A 26517-nucleotide genomic window follows, 5' to 3' on the forward strand; every position below is an offset into this window, starting at 1 on the left:
CTTAATAATATAACAGTGGAAGAGAAGTATTCACTGTATAATTAATAATTCTCGTAAACAAAAGCGGCCACATATGCGGCACCACAAAGCCAGTTTTCATGAAATTCAAAAGCCACAGTAAGGTCCAAAGTCAGACGTGCATAATCTGCGCTTTGTCTCAAAGACCCATGTATGTCTCAACTTCAAACAGTGCATCAGACATTCCCAAGACTCATAATTCATTCATTTCTTAGGTATTCTCTTTGTTCTCAAGTAGCGTTCACACTAATTTTCCTCAGTCTTTCCAAAAAAGTTGCAAAGTGGCATCGTCTTTGGGCTCAACGAATACATCAACCGTTTTCTGAGGAAGGTGCAAAAAAATATTTCATTTACTGATAAGATTTTGATTTTAAATTTGAAGGTCGTTCTACTGAAGTAAATTAAAAAGACAAAACAGCACACCGTCTTATTTCTATTGCGCTACACAGTGTTTGCTTTGAATATGCTTATTTGGTTTTGGCATAAATATGAATATTTTTCTTTAAACAAACCAAATACCAGCATTTAGAGGCAGATTGCTAAGAAAGAAATGGATCAAACGTAAACTAAATCTGACCCTGCTTCTTTCCTTGTCCATGCTTCACTGTTTTCTCCTCAGTCTTTATATAAAAGAAAAGAAAACACAAACACAAAGAAATGACAGGAGCTTGATGACACATATCTCTTTTGAAGACAATAAAAACACATGAACTCCTATAATAGCTCTGCTCTGTCCTCTTTGAGACAGCAATATCGGAACGAGAGAGAAGGGTTGACCTGTGTAGAGCAAGTCTGAGTAAGTCCTTGCCTAAACATCTCAGACGTGATGAAAGGCTTTGTTTTTCTCAGCCTGCGTTAATGGGCCCCAATCGATGTGGGAGAGCTGTGTTTTTTTTCCCTCCACATGTCCTGACCCTTGGGGAAACACAGGGAGGTAATGTGGGAGGGTAGAGATATTGACACACGACGTCGATATCACCAGGGTTCACAAACAGCGGCGCTTACTTCAAGTTGAGGCTGGCTATCAGGGACTCATCAATGCAGCATCAAGAACAGAAGTACAGCGCAGGAAGTGCTGGCAGTTAGTGCAGACTGTAAATTAGCGGTGAGATGCAAAACAAATACTGATGTGAAACTAATGACACTCATCAGTGCTTACGATTCTCCCTTCCAAAACTACCCACCTGTCTCAGACACATACGCACATACGCACACGCGCGCAGAGCGATGCATTCACCTCACTGATGCCAAGAATGTGCGGCAGCACAGCACTGCAGCAGAGGCAAGCACATCTCCACGCTGGCTCTCATCTGTCACCAACAGCAACTAGCCCGCCAGTCGCCATGATGTGCAGCCTAATTGGGGGAGCTGATGAGGTCTGATGAGGCCAGTACTTATTGAATTCCCTGGCCTATTATATGGATAATGCTGGAGAGGAGCAGCCTCCCTCTCCTTTCCCATTCTCATCCATTCACTGTCCCAGCAGGGAGCTGCCGGCTAATCCTTTCTTGTTTATAATGGCTGAACGAACGAAAGGGATTTGGACACGATTTCCCCTCGCTAGCACACATCTAACACTCCCCAGTGTTGATTTTACCTCATAATGGGTCTATTGGACAAGTTAACCAGATCCCAACACCCATCTCAACCCTCTTGCCTGTCTTTCTTTTTCCTTTTCCTTTTTTGGGAGGAGAGGCAGGGACATTGTTGAATAACTAGACTTTGAAATAAATGTTCTTTTCTTTTTCAAAAGCAATTATCAAACATTCAGTATGTGGCTGTACAGTATTCAGCGGTTTACAATGCATGTGTGGGACAAAAAAGAGAGCGAGAGAGAGAAGAAGCGTCAAACAGTGCAGCGGAGAAAAGGGGGGAAAAAAAGCAGAGGAAGGCAGAAGTTGGAGAACAGATGGCTAAATGGCAGGACAACAAACTTTTAATTCTGTGCGTCAGACTGGTGAAAGAGATGGAGACCGTGAAGTCGCAGAGGGGTGCCAAGAATACTGCTCGGTATGGGACGGCACATCAAATTCCATTCTAACTGATGAAAACGCTGTGATTAATGCCTTTGCTGCACAGCACTGTAAAGCATCTGAATTCCAAATTTAAAGTTTCTATGGAAAAATTATGCATTTAGGTGGTAGGACATTCATCAGTACCAGCTGTATTGTGAGGAGAATCCAATAAAGCATATTTACTCAGATGAAGACTGCGAGAAGAGCAGCAAAGGAGCAAATATCTGACTATTATTCTCAAGTGCAGGTACAATAAGAGAGAGTCGCATGGTTATAGTAAGCGACTCAAACTAACTAGATGTGCGGTGTATTTCTGATGTATGCACCCAGCCCTTTGTCTGCCTTACTATTAAAAACAACAAGCTGTTTTAAATCTCTGACATTGTGATCACCTGGCAAATATTGTGTTATTTCCCCCTTTTGCTGCCAAAACAGCCCTGACCCACTGAGGTTCCATAGACCCCTGAAGCCGTGCCGTGGTATCTGGCACCGAGATGTTAGCATCAGATTCTTTACAGAACGGGTAATTAATCGGAAGAACAGTAGATTTTGACCAGTTTATTGAATAATCTGAAACTCTTGAAAAAGAGTTCAATGCAATTACCCCAGCAACAGATTCTGTAAGGTGTGGTCTCCATGGATCGGAGTTGTTTGTCCGACACATCCCACAGATGCTCAATTGGATTGAGATCTGTGGGATTCAGATGAAAAGTCAACGCCTCAAAGTTGTTTTGCTCCTCAAACCATTGATGAACTACTTTTCCTTTGTGGCAGGGTGCATTATCCTGCTGAAAGAGGCCACAGCAATCAGGGAAAGGCTGTACAGGGTCTGCAACAATGCTTTAGTAGATGGTACATGTGAAAGTAACATCCAAATAGATGGCAGGACCCCAAGGTGTTCCAGCAGAACATTGCCCAAAGCATCACGCTGCCTCTGCCAACTGCCTTTTTCTCATAGTTAACAGCAAGTAAGTTATGCACATGCACCCTTCCATGTACATAATGTAAAAGAAAATTTAATTCACCAAACCAGGCCTCCTTCTTCCCCTGCTATATGGTCCAGTTGTAATATTCATGTGCCTATCATTGGGACTTTCGGTGTTGTACAGGGATCAGCACAGGCACCTTTCCTGGCCTGCAGCTAAGCAGCCCCATACACAACAAACTGCGATGCACTGTGTACTCGGACACCCTTCTATCAGAACCACCATGAACTTTTTTCCACAATTTGAGCTACAGTAGTTCATCTGTCTATATAGTTGTATAAAAAAAGAAAACAACAACCCAAACCACAGATCAGTTACATTCGATACTTTACCCTTAACAAAACAAACCATACACACCTTCCACTGTCTTACTAGTCCACTGAGTACACAGCGCTATCTAGAAAAACAAAAGGCCATATTTATAGGGGTCAGTTGTTGCGGCCTTATAGATCAGGGACCATACTGACGAGGAGGGCCATTAAGGCAGCAACATTTAAAAGCTTACATGGAGAAGGTACAACCTGGAGTTCACTAGGGGCACAGCAAATCAATATTAGCTCGACTTAGAAATCTGCTGTATAATCCTTGATCTCCAAGGCCATTTGCTTTGCTGCCTGAAATTGGATACACCCTGACTGCACACCCCCACCCGCCCGCTACGCAAAGCCCGCTGTGCGCTCCACAAATAAGACATCCTGAAAAATTGATCTGGATGCATCTGTAGCAAGATTACGTCTAGGGCTAAGAGAGAAATATGACTAGCTCGAGGTAATTGATAAAAATGCGCGTCTATGTGTAAGAGGATCATGATGGGGCCCGGCGAATGTGGCAGCATTATCATAGCCGCATCACTACCATCTAGAAGACTGCTGCAGCAACATCTCAACAAATATTAAGAGCTGGTAAAAGACCGATATTGAAAAATACTTTTATACACTCGATACTGTAGGTATGATTAACAATGACATAAGGATAATAGGTTTTCTTTGTTTATTTTGCCTGAAAGCAATGATGCCTTTTGTGGAGTAATACATTTTCTTTGACAAATGACCTGAGTAGCACATAATGGAATGGCTTTGTTTGATTTATTTTTATACAACCATATTTGTCCATTTTAAACATACCTGTGACATTTTATTCACCAAAACTTGTTTAGATTTCTCTAAATCCATCTTCCCTTGCAGCCAAGGTCCCCATCTTTCCTCCAACAGGCAGTTTCAGAGGCAATTTATGTAAAACTTGCATTATTCATGACCACCTACTCCAATTGGCTGCATTCACTTCCAGCCAATCGGAATATTACCTAATGGATAATGGAAATTTCCTCATGTGGCGTCTCTACCCCCAGAGTAATGGCTACAGCTAGAGACCACATATAGGGGGGGTCTATGAACCAATCTGAACTGTGCAGTTGCACAGTTGAGACTGTAGCCACTTTCACACACGCGCTGCAGCCCTCTTAAACTTCTCCAACATTTTCCAGTAAAGCTGTATGCGCGGACACAAATGCCCTACTCAGTGGGATCGAACATTAAACTGCCCTAACCCTACCAGCTCCCTCGTACAGATTCAATGTCCGTTTGCTCCAATGTGAAAACAGAACAGGCAACTGTCCTGAGAAACTGACAGTAGTAGTAGATCCCATGTGTACCATCTCCCGAATGCACAATTAAGGCAGAAACCTAATCTAAACCATTTACAGTGGTATAAATACATCTAGTACCGACTGGCTGCACCTGACTCGTGTAAGAACTGTTGCTAGCCAGGATTCAGCACTACTTCCCGATTACAGAAGGAAGATTGTCTCCAAAGATGAATATCAGCCATCAAGGGCATATTTCATTTAAATTCCTTGGGAGATGAAGGAACAATTACTGCTCCCTCCTAATACAGGAATTTCCAAATACGAAATTACAAAATAACTCAGATCAAAAAGATAATATAGCAGATTTATGACACACCAGCCCACTGATTTCAAACACATGGAGGAGCCTGTGAATAAATTGTTATTTTAGACAGAAAATGGCAAGAGAGAGCAGATCAGCGACCTTGCCTAGCTTTATCGAACGTCTCCTCAAGGAGATTTAAGGCGACTAACAATATGACCAGTCATAGCTTAAAGTCCAGGTCAGTGTATTTCATTCTCCGCAGTGTTGCAAGCAAAAAACAAATCATTACCGAAAGTAATGAAAGAAAGACGGCCTTATGGCGGCTGGCAAATAATTTTCCAATAACAATTTTGTTATATTCATTCAATATTATAGCGCTACACATTTATGTGGGAGGTAACTTTTTCTTGAACTTTTACAGCAAACTTTGAATGTTTTCGCCCCTCTTAAACGTTTTGCTGCCTCCTGGCAGGTGAAACAAAACAAACAAAACATTCCTCTTCAAGAAAGAAGCAAAAAAACACCACTTACAGTACTTACTGCTGTGCAACAAGCACGACATAAAAAGTGAGATTTGTAGGCAGGGTATATCATTTCCACTGTTACTGTGGGCTGCATGATTTTTATTCCCATGGCAGTGTGTATTGTTAGAGTGGCAGTTGTTGGACTCTCTGAGGCCTTTAAGCTCACTGTTTTCCCTCTATTACTTGTGCCCGGTGGGGGCACAGACAGTTGTAGCGAGATGCGGCGCGGCGCAGCAGGGTGGTCCCCAGATACCACAGATTCATACTTTCCACCTGACGCACAGGATAGAGAGAACAGAGAGCTGGCAATTACCAGACTTCTCTCTCTATATATACTGCAATCCTGGCCAGCTCCGCTCTGCTGTACTCCACTCTGAAGGCTGTCTCAGGGCCAAGCTGGAGGTAATGAAAGCAACACACTCCTAATGGACTATTGATGTGTGTGTATTTGTGAGTGTGCGTGTGTGGACGTACGAGAGGAAGGCAGAGGAAAGAACAAAGGAAGGAAAAAGAAACTGTAAGAAATCATTCTGCTGGCATTTTCATCCACTTTCCTTTTGTGCGTTGTCTGTGTCGGTGGCAAAAAGTGAGCATTCATGTCGGTGAGCTAACGTAAATCACCTATATGGGCTGAAAAGCAGCAGAATTAAACTGCTAGTGCAATCCAATAGCATGGCCAAGATGTGTTGCACTTCCAGCAAGGGAAGCAGAGACAGACAGAGAGACACTGTGTCTGAGACATGAGGTCACTGGGAACCAGGTGTGTTTCCATCGTCCTTCAGCTCAAACACCAACAGGCAGCTCACGTATAAATACACTCATATAGGAAGGAAAAGACACAAATATCCCCGGGTGACAAAAAAAAAGAAGTGGTAACTCAGACACCTTCACAGTAAATTTCACCAAATACAACATGTCCCACTCCTGCTGATGGTCCACTGGTAGAGCATGTAGGGTGCATTTTTTAAAATGTGTGTGTGTCTCTGCGTGTGTCCCCTAACCTGCTGGCAGGCAATCGGATGAATGAATGGGCGTCCACTCCTAGAGGTCCGGTGGCACAACAGAAATAACTCTGCTGACCACAGTGACCTCTGCCTGTTCCCACACAGTCTGCGTCCTGTTCTAATGGAGGCCCGTGCTCTATTTTGGGGGCAGCAGCTAGATTTATCTCACTGCCCTCTGTGTCCTGGGACGGTGACACTGACGTGGTGTAACTGATGCCTGCTGCTTCTTTTTTTTCCTGCTTCCCTGACGCAAGCACACACAGGATAAAAATCAGTCAATTCTGGGCACCCAGATGACCCGGCTGTACGTCACTATCTGTATCCATTTTCAAATGTCCCTTAAAGGAAAAAAGGAAAGTTGTAAACCGTCGGCCTTGTGTTGTGATACTTCACCGTGATAGTCTGCTCTTTCATAAAGACAGGTGCAGGAGATGGAGAGTAGATGACAAGAGAACCAAAGAAAGCAAGCCTGCTGAATTGCTTGCATACCACAGAGACCTTAGAGCATGATTATCCTCCTCAGCAAACTTAATCTTCATTCTGGAGGACGGGCAAGCTGGCCGGAAGGCTATGAGCTCAGTGACCTACTGTATCTGCTGAGAGGCTGAATATTATTCTTTGCAAAAGAAATACGTTGCCTCAGGTCCTGCATTAGATTAAGTTGACTGATGGCTAAAACCAAGAATCTAGGGATCCTTGAATATAATGTGCACATCACAGCACCATCTTCCTAAAGTGGTGGAGATCTCAGTTTGGGTTAGGGAGCAGAAAAAAAAAGAAGAAAAAAGATAGAGGCTTTTTCTTACGGCAGTAACAGTCTGATTTCAGAGCTTGCCAGAATAACATTTAGAGAATAAACAAATAAGAAATAGTTTCCTGGGTAAGAAATTCAACCACTACTCAGTCTCCCAACTGTGTTCCATTGCACATTCCTAAGTTACAGAAAAAAATCAAAGAACTTTGTTTAATAATACATTGACATGACCGCTGTTCTTGGTTGAAGCCTTTAGTAATTTTAGCAACCTACAAAGCAATGCATTTGTATTGAGTTTGCTGCACTTCACCCGTACTTGAAATTGAAAACCCACAGAGGGGGATGACTTAAGATTAAGCCCAAACCACTTAAAAGAGCAGCTCTCTGACTTGAATGCAGCCAGTCTGATAACCTATCAGTCGTGTAGAGGGAACCCGGCTCAAATCCTGCAGCAATGCAATGCAATCTGGCCAATCACATAGGCTTTACTTTTTTCACACAAATGTTGTATTTCTACAGTTTACCTTGCTATAAATTGATTACTATCATGATCAATTTTAAGAGCTGAGCTCCCTTATGTTGCTAAAAGCAACATTTCTCCACCAAAACTGCCCCGTGGTTTATTTTAATGTACAACTTTTCTCTGGCATAGTCATGCTGATGATTTTTTTTAATGGTCTGCTGTTGGCTTGAACTATCCGACTATCAATCCTTCCAGTCATGGAGCAAAAAGCAAGTTACACACTGGACAGGTCATCACGATACTGTAGGGATAACACGTAGAGAGAAAGAGAATCATTCACACTTAGATTCATAACTTAGAATGGCCTATTAACTTAAAATCCATGTCTTTGAACCATGAAAACCTGCACAGGGAGAAGAGCACAGAGAAAGGTCTTAGCGATCCGGAGCTAGAAGCTTCTTACTGTGAGGTCACAGTGCAAACTACTGGGACTGTGACAAACTTGTGACCCGTCCAGAGGTGATGCCCACATCTATCCCTGGCCTGTGACAGCTGGGATAAGCTCCAGTGCCTCGTATGACCATTATTTGGATAAACAAAAGAAAAATTACGGATGAATATATCTATTTTATTTCTTCCTCGTTTATTGTTTCAAATTTAATGTGTGATTATTTCACTCCATCCTGTGGGTTTATGTTTTTGACATTTTTTTTATTATTTAGTTGCTGTTCACACTCACTTTAATTGTTTAAACACACACAGTTACGTTAATCAGGTTTCAGGTTGCTTTTATTTCAGTTTTATATTAACTTTATAATTTTATGACTGCCTCTCCTGTGATAGCTCGTGCTTCGTGCAGCACGTTGCGCTCCCACCTGGGACGAAATGCGCCATTAACAATAAAAGTTTTGCCGCCTTGCTTTAATGTTTAGCAGCTACAATTGTCATTATCAACATCTCTGTCTGCTCGTATGCTTACACTTTCTCATTACCAAATCTGATACGCTTAAAGGCTTGAAAATTTGATTAGGCTTCAAAGAAAGCCCGAGATGTTTCCATTTTAAGCACCACATCGCCAGCACGGCCTTCCCCTGCTTATTTTGTAATGAGGTTACATGCTAGAGACGGTATTCTCAGCCATGTTCGCAACAGCTTTCGACCTTGTTGTTACTCCACTTTGATGTTTAACCTGCAGAACCTCCAAACTTCTGACACAACTGCCAGCTGCCCACACAGTGAATCCACAGCATAACAGAGAGGCAAGCACATCAATGGACAGACTGAACACATGTCAACCAGAGAATAGAGGAAAAATGCTCTTTATAAATAAAAGAAGCCTCAGGTGCTTAGTTTTCCTGCATTAATATTGTGTCCACTCAGCTGTATCTGGTAACATAGATGAGCATTAGGGACGTCTGAGCAGGAGTGTGCGAAGAATAGCAGGCTGAAAGGATGGGTGTACGTGCAGAGGGAGAGCGAGGGATGAAAGACAGTGGCGGCAGGGGCAGATAAGAGAGGGAGGGAGCCATGAGAGAGAGTATAGAAGCAAGGGCAACAAAAAGTGCAAGGAGAGGTGTGAGCGGGGTGAGAGGGAGGAAAATAGAAGGGGATCAACATCGCGGACAGCTGGGCCAGGGTCGCGGCGGTCAAGCTCAGGAAGCGGTCGTACAGTCAATGTCATCCTTTCATCTCGTCTGCTGGAGATGCAGCAGCCTAAACTTTACTCAAATTTAACCTTCCAAAAAGCACAGGTTGATCCAACTCATTCCTTTCTCTTCTGCTTCATGCACCACCCATCACTTTCTTCCCCCTCTGCCCTTCCCCATCTGTTCTCTTTTATCTTCTTCGCTTATTCCTGTCACATTTCCAAAGCTCCTAATCTATTCCTTTCCATTGTGCTCCTGCTATATTTCTCTCTATTACTCTCCATTGTCGGGTTGGGGGGTGGGGGGTTTCTCCTCGTGGTAACTCTCCTTCATTTTGTCTCCCTCCACATTAGATGTGGTTGAGTGGAGAGCAAAGTCAATCGTTCCTGCCTGAACCCCTCCAGGAGTCGGAGCTACCTCCTCTCTGCCTAAACAAACTTTGAAGCCAATCAAAGGGCTTATATCATTTTCAGTGGAAGGGAACAGCAGCAGGTGAATACTTTATATTTCAGTGACAGATCCACTCGGAGCAGCTCCGCTCTCCTCCTCCTGTCTGCTAACCGCTGGCTTTGCTCATGAATGATACAGTTCAGTGGCAAAACAAACAAAGCGTGACAAATCCAGATTATTGTCTGTAGGCGAGATAAGGTTATAATGAGAAAGTGCATCGGGGGAAATTGATCCTTTTTTCAGGAAGCTGTCTGATTTACTGGGCATGCCAATAATAACTTCCTGTGTGTCCCGCCTCTAATGGGAGGAGGGTGAAGTCAGAGGTGGGGGTGGAAGGTTCATGCTAAGAGGACAGATTTCATTATGATGCAATATCCCGAGGAAAGCACTGAGGTTTTGTGGCCACTTATTATCTGTGGCGGAGTATATTGAAAAGCTGTCTGATTGCCATTGAGGATCACATACAGAGACAGAACTATGGCTGGCTCTCACTGAGTGACAGCAGAAGCGGTAAATGAATCATCAATACATAATGGATTTGACCTTTTTGTTTCTGTGGAAAAAACGAGGAAGGACAACAACAGCTACGAAAAAATTCACAGAACACAAACTACACATGAGTCGCAGATGCATCATGGGAAACGCGTGCTCTCACGTACTTGGAAAGGCAGCCATGTCTGAGACGTCCTGACAGCCAAGTCGCCAACCTACTTGGCTGCACGTTAAATCTACACGCCATAGGGGAGAGAGAGATGAGGCCCGCCGACAGGCCAGTTATTAGCCAGGGGAATGTGGGAGGGATGGCAGAAATTAACATAGATTACTCAAGTATGACTGACAGTTTCAGAAGGGCTTTTTGTGACTTACCAAGTGATTTGGGACTTGCCTTAATTCAGTGAGGGATGTTTTAATACCATGGGCTGTCTCTGCTATCTTGGCACTGTTGCCTTGGTGAGGATGCCAACAGGGAGGAATTTTTATTTCGCTGCAACTGCCCCCTCCCCAACCCACCCCCAGCAACAATTCCCCCAACCTCAGCTGCACAGGCCTTGTGATCCGCACATAATGATGGAAAGTGTTGGTGGCGCAGCACTTTTTTGGCCTGTCTTTACTATATTTTATTTAACAGGTGGTTGGCAAAGAGTGCACCCTGCATATTCTGTCTGGTGTTATCCTGACAGATGTGGTGTTTTTATAAAAGCGTGGGTGTTATTTAGATGTGTGGCAGAACAGACAAATGATCAAACTGGTTATCTGATCAGTATTCTGAAAGACACAACAATAACCATTTTCGAGGGTGGGGAAAGCACTGGCACTCGCCACAAGTGTCCTTGAAGAATATGGCTTTTACTGTAGGCCTAAATTAACCTCTTCTGTATAACAGAGTACTGTGACTGACAGAGTAAGTGAGGCAAAGTGAGAGTTTGGACAGAGAAAGACAGAGACTAGTGGAAATTGCGAAAACAGAGAGGGAGAGAAAAATGCCAGCGTTCTGTTAAAAAAAGAAAGGAAAAGAAAAAAGAAAAGAAAAAGCTTGTACATATTGCATGTTTCCGCTTGGTTCCATCTCCCAAGGCCACTGTGGCTGCTTCCTGATGTGGTTTTCATTATTTATCCAGCATCCATTGGACAATATTGGAGCCGACTCACAGCTCTGTTGCCATATTGGCAGAAGGACAACGGAGCGAGCGGTACCAGCGGAAGTGAAAAGGAAGAAGCTGCAGTGTTACTGCACATTCAGTCTGGACTGAATCTCTGTTTGCACAGTTAGACGTCCAAGCGAATGTTAGATTCATCAAAGTCTGGCGCTGCCCTTTTCTGATGCTCAACACTACTTGCACGTAACCTCATTGCTTATTTAACTATGGTTTGATTGCTGACTCTGAAATTAAGTTAAAAAAACACAAAGAGACACAATTCAGTGGAGCAGGTTATCAATTTTCTTTCTGCCATTGCCGCCACACAGTAAGGTATGTACATGTGATTACTCACCTGCCAAAAAACAAACAATTGCTAATGTATCTCTGGTCTGAATTACATTTACCATAGGGTGTCATCTCTAAGCTGTTTAATGCATTGTGGGACGAAGGGCTTTAATCAGCGAGGCTCAGTGGAGCCAGCGGATTAAATCACTTTTTATCTGCGCTTCCTTTGACTTTCCCAGTGCTCAGGGTTGCAGTGTAAATCATAATGCGTCCCTGTTGGGCTCACTTCAGTATAGTTTATAGCTGTAGTCACATTTCATAAATTCCATTTATTTTGTTTATTGAGTAAATCCACATCCACTAAAAACAAGGATAACTCTTTATTCTCACCTCCAACTAAAAAGTTGACCATTTCTCAGAAAAGGAGGAGATCGTGCTCGCATGATTTAATCCATCGATTTCTGCGTGCAGCCAGAAATCACATGTTCATTTATATGTGCAGCATCAGCTGGAAGCATCCGAGAATGTACGCGTGTCAATATTTGAAACGACACACGGTATGTATATTTTGGGCGTAAAGGACGTGTTCTTCAGCTCTGTGCATGCGTCGTGTATGAGTTTATATTTGTGTGCGCGTATACAGTATGCACGCTCACCGCCGACCACAGCGACAGGGAGAGCGGCTGCCGCATTGCACAGAATAGCTAAACAGCTGTGGTGCTCCATCAGGGCTATCGATCATGTCCCTCTCTCTGAATCACAATCAGACGTGGGCAGAGCAGAGCGGCTAGAGCAGGCCTCGGTGACTGGTTTGTTGGACGACTGCTATGCACCTCTCATATCAACCAGGCCTCACCAAACAAACCTGACCTGGACTGCTGATTAGTTGCATCTATATGCGAGTACTGTGGTACGCATTTCTGTAGAACTTGCTGGAACACACACGAATATTCGCTTCAAGTTCTCAAAATGCAACACGTCTTCTCGCAATTGACATTTACTGCAGACAGAAATAAAGCACTAGCTCTTGTTTAACGCACTTCTAAATCATCTCTGATCAAAATGAGCATTCAGAGAGGATGGCATTACCAAGGATCAAAAAACGAGTTCATTTGTGTATCTATGTAGCGCATGTAGTTGGATCTCATAGAAAATTACATAGAATTTCATTAGAAAACCTAATGGGAAGAAAAGGGAAGCTGTTAAGTATCATTAGTTGCCATCTGCTATCATATTTTCACACTGTAGATCAACTCAATATCTCATGTAATCACAAGGAAGTCAGATGTTATTACATTAAAATTTAAGCAGGAAGTGTATGGACTCAGTCTATGGCGCTATTAGCTGCCATCTGTTAGCATCTCCACAACTCCTCCTCTCTGCGTTGGTCCGTTATCAGCAACTCACGGTTAACTTCCTGCCAACATGGGGACTTCCTTTTGGTTTGTTTTCCCATGCTCAGTTGAATTTACCAGATGACCTGGCACCTGACATCGAGATATTTACTTCCTGGTATGGGACAGCAAGGTTACAACTCAATATTATCCTTTTTGTATTGGCACTGGACACACCTGGGTGGAGGTAGGCAGCTATTACAATCCACAATTGCATATATGCACGCATACTATCACCCTCTTACACACACACACACGGCCACATCTCTTGACACAGTGTGATTGAGTGGCTAAGCCGGAAATGCAGAGGCTTGTCAGATATCGGATGGAGAGGATTGGGGGAGTAAGCCTGATGATTGAGAAATGTGCACGTGCATACATGTACGTGTGTTGGGAGTGCTACCCTAAATGTGTTGTGTATGCTTGAGAGAATGTTTTAAACAATAAATGGTGGTAAGAGAAAGAAAAAAGAAGTTTCTCATTAGCATTATATGGATGTTGACATTCCACTGAGGTCAAAGTCAGCGGTGCATGGCCATATTTGTGCTTATGTGGTTTGTGCGTGTGTCAAGGCTCACACAGTGTAACAGTCATGGCTGTCACATAAGCATACTCATGCACGCACACACACACACACACACACTCCGCCTGTGCTGCGTGTGGTGGGAGCCCCCCGGGGGGTGCTGCTGAGCTGTCAAAGTAGGATGGATGAAGAAGCTGCCCTGCATAGCAAAGGGCTCTGGGGAAATACCACCAAAATGACACACACACATACACACGCACACATGCACGGATGCATGCAGGCACCCACACACAGAGACTGTCAGCACATGGTATGTATGTGCACCCATTTGGAAATGCAGAAATTTAAATACACATGCATGAATGTGAACACGCATAAATTTGAGACCAATACAAATGCAGTGCAAACGCATAACATGTGCACTTTCAGGCAACCCAACACACACAAATACACTTCTACTAAAGGGCTGTTCGCTCTCCCTCTGTGAGAAACAGAAACAGCCCTAGGGCCCTCTGCAAAGGAACATCTGAGTTTGATAACAGCAAAATGTCCAGAAATCTCCATTTAGGAGACAGCAAGTCAACATGGACTATATCATAGAGGGAAAAAGAACAGCTTCATCTCCACCCCACCCTCATGTGAACTGAAAACTATGGAAAAAGTATCAAATGTCACAGGGAGCATTACTCTATCATTATTCATCACTAGAACATCTGAGAGCATCTGCAGCATACCAGCACATCAAACTTGAAAATCCAGCTGCTACCTTATAGGTTTTGTGCATCTACGATATCAGTGTTACTTACTCTGGTATTTGGAAGGAAGTTATAATTTTTTTAAAAGAAGTCCGACAAGGTCAAGTATTTGACCTGATCCCCTTTTACACAATTGTCACATCCAAAGAGGAACGTGACTAACAATTCTGACTTGCTTACTCAAGTTTTGGTTGCTATAATCTGGATGCATAGCTTCTCCGATTGCTTGTCGGCTTGTTCCCTTCAGGTTGCGTGGTACCATTTCATCAGATTCCCAAATTCCCGGTGAATTCAGGTGAATATATCGAGCTTGTGACAAAAACTACAAAACTAAAGCCCAAGCTAATAAACCAAAAGCAGCCTTTGGAAGTACTGTATCACCACATATCACAAATGGCAACAACTCGAAGAACAATAAAAGTTCAGGTGTAAAAAAGGAAAGAGAAGCTTTCATAGACCTTTTAGCAGGGACCATAGCAGCGCTGAACCAGAGCAGACCTTGTAAACGTAACCATTCTTAATTCCACAGAAGGATTTCCTCGATCAGGGCGGTAAATCTCCATGCTTGGCACAAGCCTGAACAATCCATTAACAATAATAAAGCCTGAGCGGCAGGGAGATAGACCCTTAAAGGGGAAGGTCAGCCTGATATTACGGCTTTAAAGGTTTCCTATTACGGCTCAACTTCAATATAACCACTCACCTTGCCTTTAATGGCTGCTGGCTATGCAGTGACTGAGCACATACGGAGATTCTAAATCCAGTCTTTCTGAGATATTACTGGATAGAGGAGAGCGATTTATGGGTCTGTTTCTATGCTGCTGGTTGGAGGTGTGAGTGTTAATATAGCTGCCACAGTGGTGAAGGAGATCTCCTCGGGTATCACCCCGTCTGGCCCTCGTGTCCTGCTGGGATACACGGGAGACTCTGCTGCAGCACCTGGCCCCAAAAGTGCTTAAGCAGCATTTTTTCTTCATCCTGGCCTTTCCCTCTGACACTTTTTTTCCCCATATCTTTACTCCCTTCCAACTCACTTTTCTTCCACTGCCACCTCTTGATACTCTCACTCCCCTGGAGACTTGCTCCTTTTTCCAATGCCTTGCCTGCTTACTTGTGGAACTGTGATGCCTCTTTCAGCACTGATACATGGCGAGGTACAATCTCGTCTCTACATCTGTCTCCATTTTGTGCTATTCTTTCTTTCACCCATGTTTCCCTGTCTGCTTTCTCCTTGGCCACTGTCTAGGGTGACTGCAGAAAAGAGAGCGATAGGAAGGCGAGAGGACACCGCAACAGAGAGAGCAGGAGCAGAAGAGGAACGAGGGGAGAGTGCAAGCTCTTAAGTAGATTGCAAAGAACAGCACAGAGGCATGAGTGTGAATATTAAGAGGGTTTTCTCCTGCCCGAGAAGTTCCAGCCTGCAGCCTGAGCACCACCAGGGAGAGAGACGGTGACACGGAGTGAGGACGAGAGAGAGCGAGCGAGGAAGAGACCTATAGAACCATCAGCTATTGAGCCAGAACCACGACAGTTAGCTTCAGATGTCAGAAACAGCAGTGTACGCAATCTATCAAGCTGTCCGGCAGATCTAAGATGAGGAATTACCATAAGTGAATTAGAAAGGCAGTTCCTTATTGCAAAATGGTGCCTCCCCCACCCAAAAAAAAGAAAGGGAAGGGGGGTGATGTGAGAGTAATGTAAAGCAAAGGAGGTGAGACTCACCTGGAATGCCTGGTGGGGTTTTCAGGTATTTTCCATTGAAGTGCTGTATCACTACTTCACATTTCTCTGTAGACTCCATCCTGCAACGACATGCGGCATGTAGGGTTCAATTTAACAATCTGTTTGTAGCAGAAGTTTAAAAGCATAAAACTCTGGAGCCATTAAAAACCTTCCATTTATCATCTGCCCTAAAAGTCTTACAGAATGTGGGAGATGTAAGTGGAGTTTGTATTTTGGCCGTCACCTCGGCCAACAGAGAGCAGTGCTGCAGCTGTTTACATCTTTTTTTTTTGACAACTCGACATCATTTCCATTTTGACTGTAACCCCTGCCACACAGAGGATGGCAGGGTAAATAGTGTCACTGATGACACATTTACAACCATAAAGCATCACCCACTAAACTCTGTCCTGCTGGCTGTGTAGCGTCAGTCTTTTCATACTAATAGTGCAGTGAGACTATCGAGAGCCGATCTGCTGTATCAAGTCACTGGTTACATGAGTCAGAGGTTCATAATGAAATTCAGGGCTTTCAGGCAAAGAGGTGTTTATGCAGTCCTTTTCTGTGCATAACGGAAAAGACAAAGGATAGAAAGTTTCGTAGAGTAGGTGAAAGGCGTGAAAGATGAGGTGGTACGGGAAGGTAGAAATTACATGCTTATAAAAGGCTGAATTCCAGCGTGAAGACGAGAGAGAACACAGGAAGTTGACTGACTCGTCTCCACTTTTCCAGCCAAAGGATCAAAGAGTATATACAGGCCAAGCAGCTGGCCAGCACGGGGGCTCTGATCTTCACATCACAAGCCTACACACACTAATGTCATACACACATAACATCAAAACACAGACATTTCAAATGCATATGAGTGTTGTTGTTGTTGACATTGACACACACACACACACACTCTTCTATCCTTTTTCTGTGCTGCAACAATAAACAAAAAACCCTAAAGGAAATTTGAGCAACTTAAGCTCCAAAGATTTGAAATATAATAGGAGATGTAACCAATATACACACATGCACATTCATATTTTCTATGCAATTTTGCATTTCGGAAAAAACTAATCAGAATTCTTGGTGGGTGTTTCCTAGTAAATGTGACTTATTATTGGCTGAGAGCACTGTATTCATGAATTCTAGACTAGTTGCCTCACAGTGACAACTACAGGGAATTATTGCCCTAGGATAATAAATTTTACTAGTTGAACACCAGTAAATTAAAACAATTTGTACTCTCACTTTGGCATATTAAAGAAATGATCTTCTGCTTGAGAGCAAGCCTTATCTGTAAAGCTAAGCTAAGGGCTGGGAGACCTTCTTCAGACTTGCTTCTTCAGACCACACTGGGAATCAAAAGTGTGTGGCCAAACCAGGAGCAAGGCTATCATAGAGAAGGGCCACACACTTCAGGTATTCGCTGTGTTGCGTTCAGTGTTACAAATCGAAAGCTCCACAGGTGGACACACAACAACAACAAAAGTTTGAAAGACAATTACAATGGCTGTCTCCTCTTTCACCTCCACACAGCTGGCCGCTCATGGCATGAGGTGGGCGTGAGTGTTGGCTGGCTGCTTTTGGAAAGTTACAGCAAATGATCAACAACGCACACACTCTATCTGACATTGAAAAGGTATAAGGGATACAGGGTTTCAGTCAGTACAGAAAGACCATAAATCCAAAGATGTAACTTAATTGTCAGTTTTCTCATCTAAGTTGGTTTAAGAGCAAATAATATCAAAATATTCCTTAAACTTGCAGCTTAACTGTCTGTGCTACAAGAATTTTTAAACACCTTCCATATTACAGCCTACATGACTAAAATGCTAGGATTTTCTTTTTCAATGTGCAATGGATTTCTCTGAAAAATTCAATTGTGTTAAGACAGTAACATATTAAAAAGCAAATATCCTTTTGCATGAATTTGCACGATCCGTGTTGTGCATATATTGCAGATTCCCTTATAGACACAAAGAAGACATATTAAAATGAGAGAGTTTTTAAATGCAGGCTTGACTGAATGCCATGTCTTTATGGTAATATGCTCTTGGAATGTGCAGAATTCATTGCCTTCCAGATTTTCATGCTTTATTCTCCCTCACCTCCTAAAATACTCATATCATCCTGTCAGCCTCCCCCTTCCCTGTCCTCTGTCTCCCATCCTTCTGCTATCGCTACCTTCATCTTTCTTTCTTTTTCTTTTTTTTCTTTTTTTACCATAGCTTCTTTATCGCGCTCTCCATCTCATCCATCTTACTCCCAGCCCGTCTACACCTTTTCTTTTTGACGTCTCTCTCATTCTTCCCCGTCTTTCAACCTTGGTTATTTCCTCCATCTTTCACCGTTATCCTTCCTCTCTCGCGGCCCATCTCTCTCACTTTCTGTGCCCTCCTTTCCTTCCCACTGTGTCCATCCTTTTCTTTCAACATTATGCCCTATCCATATCAAAATCTTTCTCCCCTTTTCTCCTCCCTACTCCTCTTTTTAGAATATATAATCTTTCACACTTCCTGGCATCATCAATCTCTCACTGACCCTGCATCCTCCCTTTCCCCGGCCCTCACTCTTTTCCTTCTGTTCCATGTGTGTTAGTAAAAGGCTGATATGAACCGACCAATGCAACTCAGCTAACTGCAAAACATAACAACGAGTTTCTAAAAATGACTTTAGTCTATAAAATAATATTCAAAAAGATATATTAAATTATACACAGCACAAAAAAAACCTACTACTAAACTTGAAGTACAAGAGTAGCCAGCTGGTTAATTAATTAATTAATTTGATAAGAAATCATTGTTCTGATTCATTGTTTATATGCTATAGATTTTTTGATATAGGTGCCACATCAGAAAGCTGAAGTGAATGTACCGGGAACTGCATACATCAAGTGTTTATGTTTACAACATACGCTGGCAATATGCTGCTAATCCACACCAAACACTGAATCTCAGCACAGTCCTGCGAACACGGCAATTACTGCCTCATAATGCTCTCACTTTAGGAGGCAGCCTAGTGACACGGAGAGGATCTGCCTGAAGCACAGCTAACCTCTTTATCGCTTTTACTCTCTTTCGCTCAAGCTTAACAACCTTGTAGTGCTTATGAAATAATGACTTTTGTGGTGTGGACTCCATTATCAAAGCACAAGCCGTTTTGAGGTTGTTTGCTGGGATGCTTTTGTTGTCCATTTTAAAAGAGGCAGGCTTACAATAGCAGCTGGATGCATCCCCCTTCTTCACCGTTTATTTAGCGATTCTCTGACTGAATGTCGAAGCAAAGCTTCTCTTTGTATTTCATTGCACTTTTTAGCCTTCCTACACACAATAACATCTTTCCTTCTTTCTCTCCAGCAGCACAGCAGGAAGGTAAACGGAAAGGATCTAAGTAGACATGAAGTGCATATGGCGGACAGGCTGTTAGACACTCACAGGGAAGCAAACCAGTCAGACTCACTGTCTGCTGGTCAGTCAGGCTTTTGGGGTAACCAGTCAGTCAGAGAGTCAGCCAGGTAGACAGTGAAGCGGGCTGGATTTTCTGTGTGCGCTGCTGGTTAATGGCATCAGGTGCTGCTGTCTGCAATGATTAGTGCTGGGGCTGGAGTAATGGGCTCTGATAACAGTAATGGATCGGCCCACAAACACTTAGCTCAGTTTACTCTCTCTAATGCCCCACACAGCCCAGCCCTCAGCAGCTGTCTGTATGTCTGTCGACACAGCTAATGGGAGTTCTCCAATTCATAAAAAAAACATTCAATTGTGTTGGATTTTGTTTGTTTGTTTTTGCTTTGGTTGGATTTTTTTTTTTACCCTTTTCCCTGACCTGTACTCTCTTTACTCATCACTCGCCCACACGCATGGAAATTTTAATTCATCTTAGTATTTCTTAGTCTTCTAAAAAGTTTCCTCAATTCCTTCTCTATTCATTCACCTTCTCTTTCTCTGTATATTAACTTCTAAAATTAGCTAGTTTTTACCTGATCATTGCTTCACACTCATGTCTCACTCTCTCCTTTCTCCCCTCTCACCCTCCCTTTCCGTCATGCGTCTTCCTCCTCCCACCGAGAGCTTCTTGAACAGGTGGCCTGTGGCAGGTTGTTGCTGTGCTCTGCTTGTTGGTCTGCAGGAGGCTGCCTACCTGTCTCTCCGTGTGAGAGCTTGCTTTTCAGCGCGTGTTTGCGTGCGTGCACACGAGCATGCACGCGTGCATATTCACAAGTGTGTACGCCTGCGTAAAGGTCTAACTCTGCAGATGCTCATATTGGTGCGCAACTGTGTGTGTGTGTGTTTTTGTGTGTTTGTGCCAGTCTGTCCTGCTGTAACCCCTGGTAATAGAGCAGGGAATAGGAGAGGAGTTCAGCCAGAGCAGGTGATTAAGAAAAATCCCTGCAAGATGGTGGTTCTGTGGCCGTCATTGGCCTCCTCTGGGTAAACAGGGAAGGAATGTGTGGAGAGGAATGAGAGCCTGGTGGCTGCTGTCGAGGACAAGGACAGAACGGTTTATGACTTTGGGGGATTAACAAGCTGAAGTGGAAACTTTTCTAAGTAGAAAAAGAAACAAACTGTTCAGTCATTCAGACTTTGTTTTGGGAAAAATAGCATCCGTTACTCTACTATATATACTATTACTATATATAATACACATGCAAAGACAGGTGGTATCTGTTAATTTTTGAGAATGCACAGCTAAAAGCATTCATTAACTTATATGCAGATGGATCGACAAACAGACTTAGAGGAAGGATCTAATCATATTTGAGTATTTTCACTGTCTAAAATGAAAAGCATATGTAGGGCTCAGGAGACGTAGCGGCTCGTCTACTAATCAGTGGTTTGATCCCAACCTGTATGTCGAACTATGCTCGGGCCAGATACTGAAGCCTGAGTTGCACCTGATGCATCCATCATGTGAGTGTGAGCCTGTGAACATGATGTGCTTAGGCACAGAAAAAAAGCACTTGTACAAATATGTGGGTGAATGAGGCCTGTAGTGGATAGCGCTCAAATTCAGTAGAAAAGCGCTACATAAGTACCAGTTCATATTTCAGACAATGCACAAGCGTGTGCTTGAATGCCAGTGCACATACAATGCATTTTATTAATTTAGTGCCAAAACAAGACATGAGTCATCTCAGGGCACAGCTGAACTAGGGCAGATCTTAATGTGAGCGGTGGGTAAAAATCCTACTTAGATTTACTCACCACAAGCAACACTCCTCAACCTGTGACAACAGTTGTATAGTGTCTTCTGTGGCTCGGGAGGGAGCTTTGTAAACTTTTAAAAAGTAACCCTGATTACTGTGTGCCAGCAGGCTTATCTCGACTTACTCTTGAGACTTAGCATTTTTAAAATAAAGCCTATTACAAAGTCGAGGTGTGCAGCATAAAGAGAGATGCTACAGAGTTGTATTACAGAAATGATCTGGCTTTTAGAGCTTGGCATACCATTTGTAGGGACCGAAAGGAGGGATATTTAACACTTGTTTCATTAACATTGTTTACCTGGCAAAGCCGACTCCTCTGCTGACCCCGTTGGCATCCCTCAGTATCCTTGTGGAGATGACGTGACCCAGAGGCTTCAGCATATTCTCCAGCTCCTGCTCATCCATAGACACTGGCAGGTTGGAGATGTACAGGTTGGTGGGGTCCTGCTCTTGTTGCTGCAGTGCCAGAGATTTCGAGGAGTGAAGAGGAGGGAGAGGTTGGACAGACGGCGAAGAGAAGAAATGGAAAAGAGAAGATGGTATGAGAAATAATGCATCACTATCAATTGCAGAAAATATGAAATAATACATCAGCTTTGTGTCGTGAGGAATCATGCAACGTGTTGCAATAGTGCTAACTGTGCAGCCAAATCCAGGCTAAGCTCGCATGACATCTGGCCCTACTGACATTCACATATTCCACTTAAATGCAATAAATAAATAGAAAAAAATTAGCAAACTACTGGTTCTAAGCATGTGTCAATGTATTATGACAATTTAACAAGTAGCATGGTGGATATATTCACAATAGCTTGAATGGCATCTTCTGGGTGTTTCTTTTTAGTGGTCAGGTAAAAAATCAAGAGAAACAGCAAAAGAAAAGCTGTGTATTATACAACAGTGTTTTCAGTGTAGTGCCCAGGGGCTACTGCAAGCTAGGTATGAAAGCACAGCTGGTGCTGGGGTGAGCCCGAGGTAACAGAAAGCCCGCTGAGATCTACAGTAGAACAGCTGGAAACAGCCCCACCAGCCAATCAGTCACTGCCTGTTCCAGGCAAGCCACCAAACTATGCCTCTATCTATATTTCCCTTCCACCAGTCAGTCGGTCTCTCTTAATTAAGCATTAAGCTACATTGTGCTGCCCTTAGCTCTAATCATATATGCTACAGGCAAATTAGCATATACTTTTTCAAATGAACCGAATAACATGCAATCCATCTTTCCAACGTGCAGGTAGCAACAGTCCAATCTAATCAGGCAAACAGCCAAGTCTGATCTGTTTCACACTTGTGTCTTTCAACCTGTCATTCAACAGGCGCTGGGATCATCATGAGTTAATTCTACTACGCAGAGGCATGGTCTAAGTTAATAAGAGAATATGCACTGAAACATTTTAATGAGATTTACATCGTTATTGTTGCATCAGTAAAAGGTAAAACTTCCAGTGTTTACCAGAGTATGAAATGTTAAAACAATATCAGTTAATTTTAAAGTCTTATAGACAACAACAACAAAAATATGCATCTATTGGAGATGATCCTGTATGCTTCATTTTAAATGTGCATGTGTGATACAATAAATTATAAATTAATTTCCTCCTGATTTGTAAGAGCAGCCTCCCTTGTCAGGTTAGATCAATAATGTGAGCAGTGGAGGAGCTTTAAGCACCATCATGTAAAAAGGTAGTAATAACCTGTGTCATGGTCTACAATCTAATAATGAGGAAGGTGGCTGAATCTGTTCTGAATAACAACAGCAATTTTCCAAGACACGTGCGCATAAAAATGTATGAAATGAAATCAATAAATACATTTTTTTAAGGTGTGGATCTGCCAAGTCCAGGCTCATAAACGTTAAAAACTGGCAACAAGACAAGAAGAAGAAGAAGAAGAAAAACTGAGGGCAAATGACTTTTTGATATTAACTAAAAGAAAATTAGGAGAATTTTCATTTAAGTAAAAAGGGAAAGACCATCTCTGAATCGAGGAGGGGGCCATCTTACAATGTTGTGATTCCAGCCATTCCCCAACTCTCTGTGAATGGTACTCATGGCCATTGATCAGTGGGCTTTAATCAGTGGTTGTTGATCAATGGTCATGCCAATTTGTATATTAATGAAGGAACTGACCCTCCAGCCCATTGTTTATTCAGTGGGCTGGTTTCAGTTATTGTGCAATGTCCTGTTTATAAGGTTGGGGAAACCTGCAGTCAGCTGAGACTGAAGATGAAACGTTTCTCCCACTGGAAACGCTACGTCCAGATGAACAGAATCCACCTTTTGGAATTTCCATTAAAATTTAGTTTAATATGGTTTTACTTGGAAAAACAGCTGACTTGGCCTCAAAAGTTTTTAAAAAAAAGGTGAATTTTCAGTTGCATATTTCATACGCACATGCAGCACTGTAAACAGCAACTTCAGCACAGAAGTCTGTCATCTTCTCAGCTGGGGGTTGCAGAGTTACTTCAGTTGCAGACTGCGTAAACACTGTCTTTGAGAGCCTTCACAGACTCTACAGGCAACACTCTCTCACTTTGTTTTGCTTTCTGCTGATGATGGAGGAAGAGGTTAAGGAAAAGGAAAGGAAGTGTCTCCACCAGTCTCTTGCCTCCATCGCTCTATCTGTCAGTGGAGAGGACTGGTCCCTCCCCTGATTAATTAGCTGTCTTATCTGACAGGACATGTTTGATCTGATGAAAACCTCTGGGAAAAAGCCAGCGCCCGAGACCACAGCTTTTTTCTCCTTTACCCAGGAAACTCAATTACCTAACTAAACTCCACCTCCTTATTCTACAAGTGTGTCACATTTGGGTGCTTTGGAGCATGTGAGAGAAAAAGCTCGCAAGAGTTTGTATAACACGGGATTTGGCAGTGAATGGAGCTTAATTAAATCTGTCTGTAAAAATCTACTGTACACGTGTCACTCTCTTGCTAAGTCCCTTCAGTGTGTGCACCCTTGCAGCTGCGCCTTCCTTTGACTTTCATTGGTTACGTGAGCTGATGTTTTTCAGGATTATGTCAAATAGGCTTCGTATTCCGATGCAGAAAGGAGGTCCGGATCAAAGAGTTAACTGACTGACTCACTCATTGAGCTAAGCCAATGATAAGACAGTTTGTGCGCGCACACTTGAATGAAAGCACTTTCTCCTATAAGCACGAGACAGCGCACGCGGTGAAAGAGTGAGGACAGAATGTGAAGCGGTAATTTGTGTGCGTGGGCTAATAGTAGAGGGCTCCGTTTGCAGGGGGGGGGCGGGATTATCGCGGGGGAGGCCTCGTCTACGCACGGCCGCCTCGCTAAGTTTTCTCTTTGATGACGTTCCGCATCACAAAGCCCTAAATACCCAGATGAGAAGGTTATGGAGAGGAGTGGAAACTGGAGTATTTTGACGGGAGGTGAGATGGGCTGGCCCATTCCTCAAGGAGATTTAATTTCCTTTAATGTCAGCCTTTGCACACGCTCCGCTGTCACGCTATGAATGAAACGGTAATTGAGGTGTGTGTGCGCTGGCGTGCACCTGTGTGTAGCCCATCTAGGAGTAATTATGTGTGTTTGTTCCATTTAATGCAGACTATATTACTGTACACTCGTGTATGCGTTTATGTATCTTTCGGCTCTGTGTGTGTTTCAAGTCGTGTAAGCGAGCCTCCTTCTTCTGCGTGTCGATGGTTGAATGTCTCTCTCGCCATTGACCAGCATTGTGGAAGGTTAATGGAAAGGCTCCAGGCTGCACTGGGGCTTTGATGAGCATAATTCCTTCACCTTGCCACCAGGAGGACAGGAGGAATCCAACTGTGCGTGTGACAGAAAGGGAGAATGGCGGGTCGGGGGGGGGAATGCGGTGGGGGGTGCGACATGTCATTTCCTGCTGACGGATGGGCCCCTCGCTAGAGCTGACAGCCCTGTAGCAGTTATTTCATTTCGACACCCTGCTCTGTTTACCTCACTGTAATTTCTGAGAACATTACCATTCTACGTGGAAGGGAGAGTATTAGACAGGAAGAGAAAAGAAGGCGAGGATCTGGGTTAAACAGAAAATAGGAGTTGCAGATCACGTGCAAAAGGTTAAGGAATGAAAGGGTACGGAGAGCCGATGAGAAAGAGAGATGGAGGCAGCTGACATGACAGGCAGATAAGGCACATTAAAGGAAGCCCTTGTTGCCTTTTGACAACGCTGGAGGGAGAAGAAACGTCGGGCGTTAGAAGTCTCTCATTCTGCCTATAGGGCTCTCAGGGCTGTATCCATTTAACTGTTAAAAGTTAGAAAGATAGATATGTGACTTGACTCGGGGCACCGCATCCAAATCCATGTTGAGACTCGGAGTCGCCCTCAGTCTCTTTCCAACAATCCTTTCTCTCCCTGATTTACCTTGTACCCACATCTTTTCATTCCTTTTTCCTCTAAATCACTTTACTAACCTTCCTCCTTTTCTCTTTCAGTAATGAGAGTTTCCTAACTTTGTACACCAAGCGTTGTCCGTCCTTGCTTCCATGGCGTCTCTCCTGTCGTCCTCTATCCATTCTTCTTGCTCAAGAGCAAAGAGCTCTATGTATAATTGGTACTATAGGGCTTTTTGGATGCTCCTCTGAGCTCGGATACACACTCTACAAGCGTATGTGTGCTTGGGTATACGTGTGTATAAGGTTGTCAATCCTTGCTACAACAAACACACAATACACTTCCCTCAGGTATGCCACTCTGGCTTGTTGTGTGACTAACCAGCAGCCTGAAGGAGCACAATTAAAGCCACAGACAATGGTTTATGTGTTGACTGGTTGGAGAAAACTGCAAGGAAGCAATAGTTGTTGTGTTTCTGCTGTTGTGAGGATGTGCGGCTGACAAGTTTGCAGATGCCAGAGGGAGTGTTCCTGTTCTCTTGTATATAGGTTGAGGCTCTGTACTCAGATCCTGCTGTGGGAGCCTGAGTCTGCAGAATGCATTCAAAAGACAAGCTGGCCAACCAAGAAGAAGGAAGGAGCAGAATGGGGAGTTAGAGAGAGAAGAAGCCTATGAGCACATCAACTCACTTCAAAAGATTTGACTTTAATTTGCGAAGAGCTGGAGAATTCAGAGACAAAACAGTAGCTACACTACAAAGGACCTATCATTCTGTCAGCTGGCTAGTCAGCTGGTCAGACAACAGCAGGCAAAGTCAGCTGGGCAGCTTGCTGCACTTTGATGAGTGCTTCCCAACATTGCCTGTTTCTACTCTCAAGTGGATGGTTTGGATCATTTTACTTCATTTTGTACA

General features: G+C 43.4%; 1 protein-coding gene across 4 annotated transcripts in view; it reads right to left on the minus strand.

Moving 5' to 3' along the window:
- The window catches only part of LOC100693099 (RNA-binding motif, single-stranded-interacting protein 3), a 293155-nt gene that overhangs the window by 60074 nt on the left and 206564 nt on the right, over nt 1–26517 (minus strand). For all 4 annotated transcript variants that reach the window (XM_025902108.1, XM_013275898.3, XM_025902109.1 and 1 more), the window contains 2 exons: nt 21564–21721; nt 16069–16148 (listed from right to left, as the gene is read on the minus strand). In XM_025902108.1, the coding sequence (XP_025757893.1) occupies nt 16069–16148; nt 21564–21721 (238 nt within the window). The remainder of the gene's footprint in view (nt 1–16068; nt 16149–21563; nt 21722–26517) is intronic.

Source organism: Oreochromis niloticus, linkage group LG22, assembly GCF_001858045.2.
Source record: "Oreochromis niloticus isolate F11D_XX linkage group LG22, O_niloticus_UMD_NMBU, whole genome shotgun sequence".
NCBI classification, from domain to species: Eukaryota; Metazoa; Chordata; class Actinopteri; order Cichliformes; family Cichlidae; genus Oreochromis; species Oreochromis niloticus.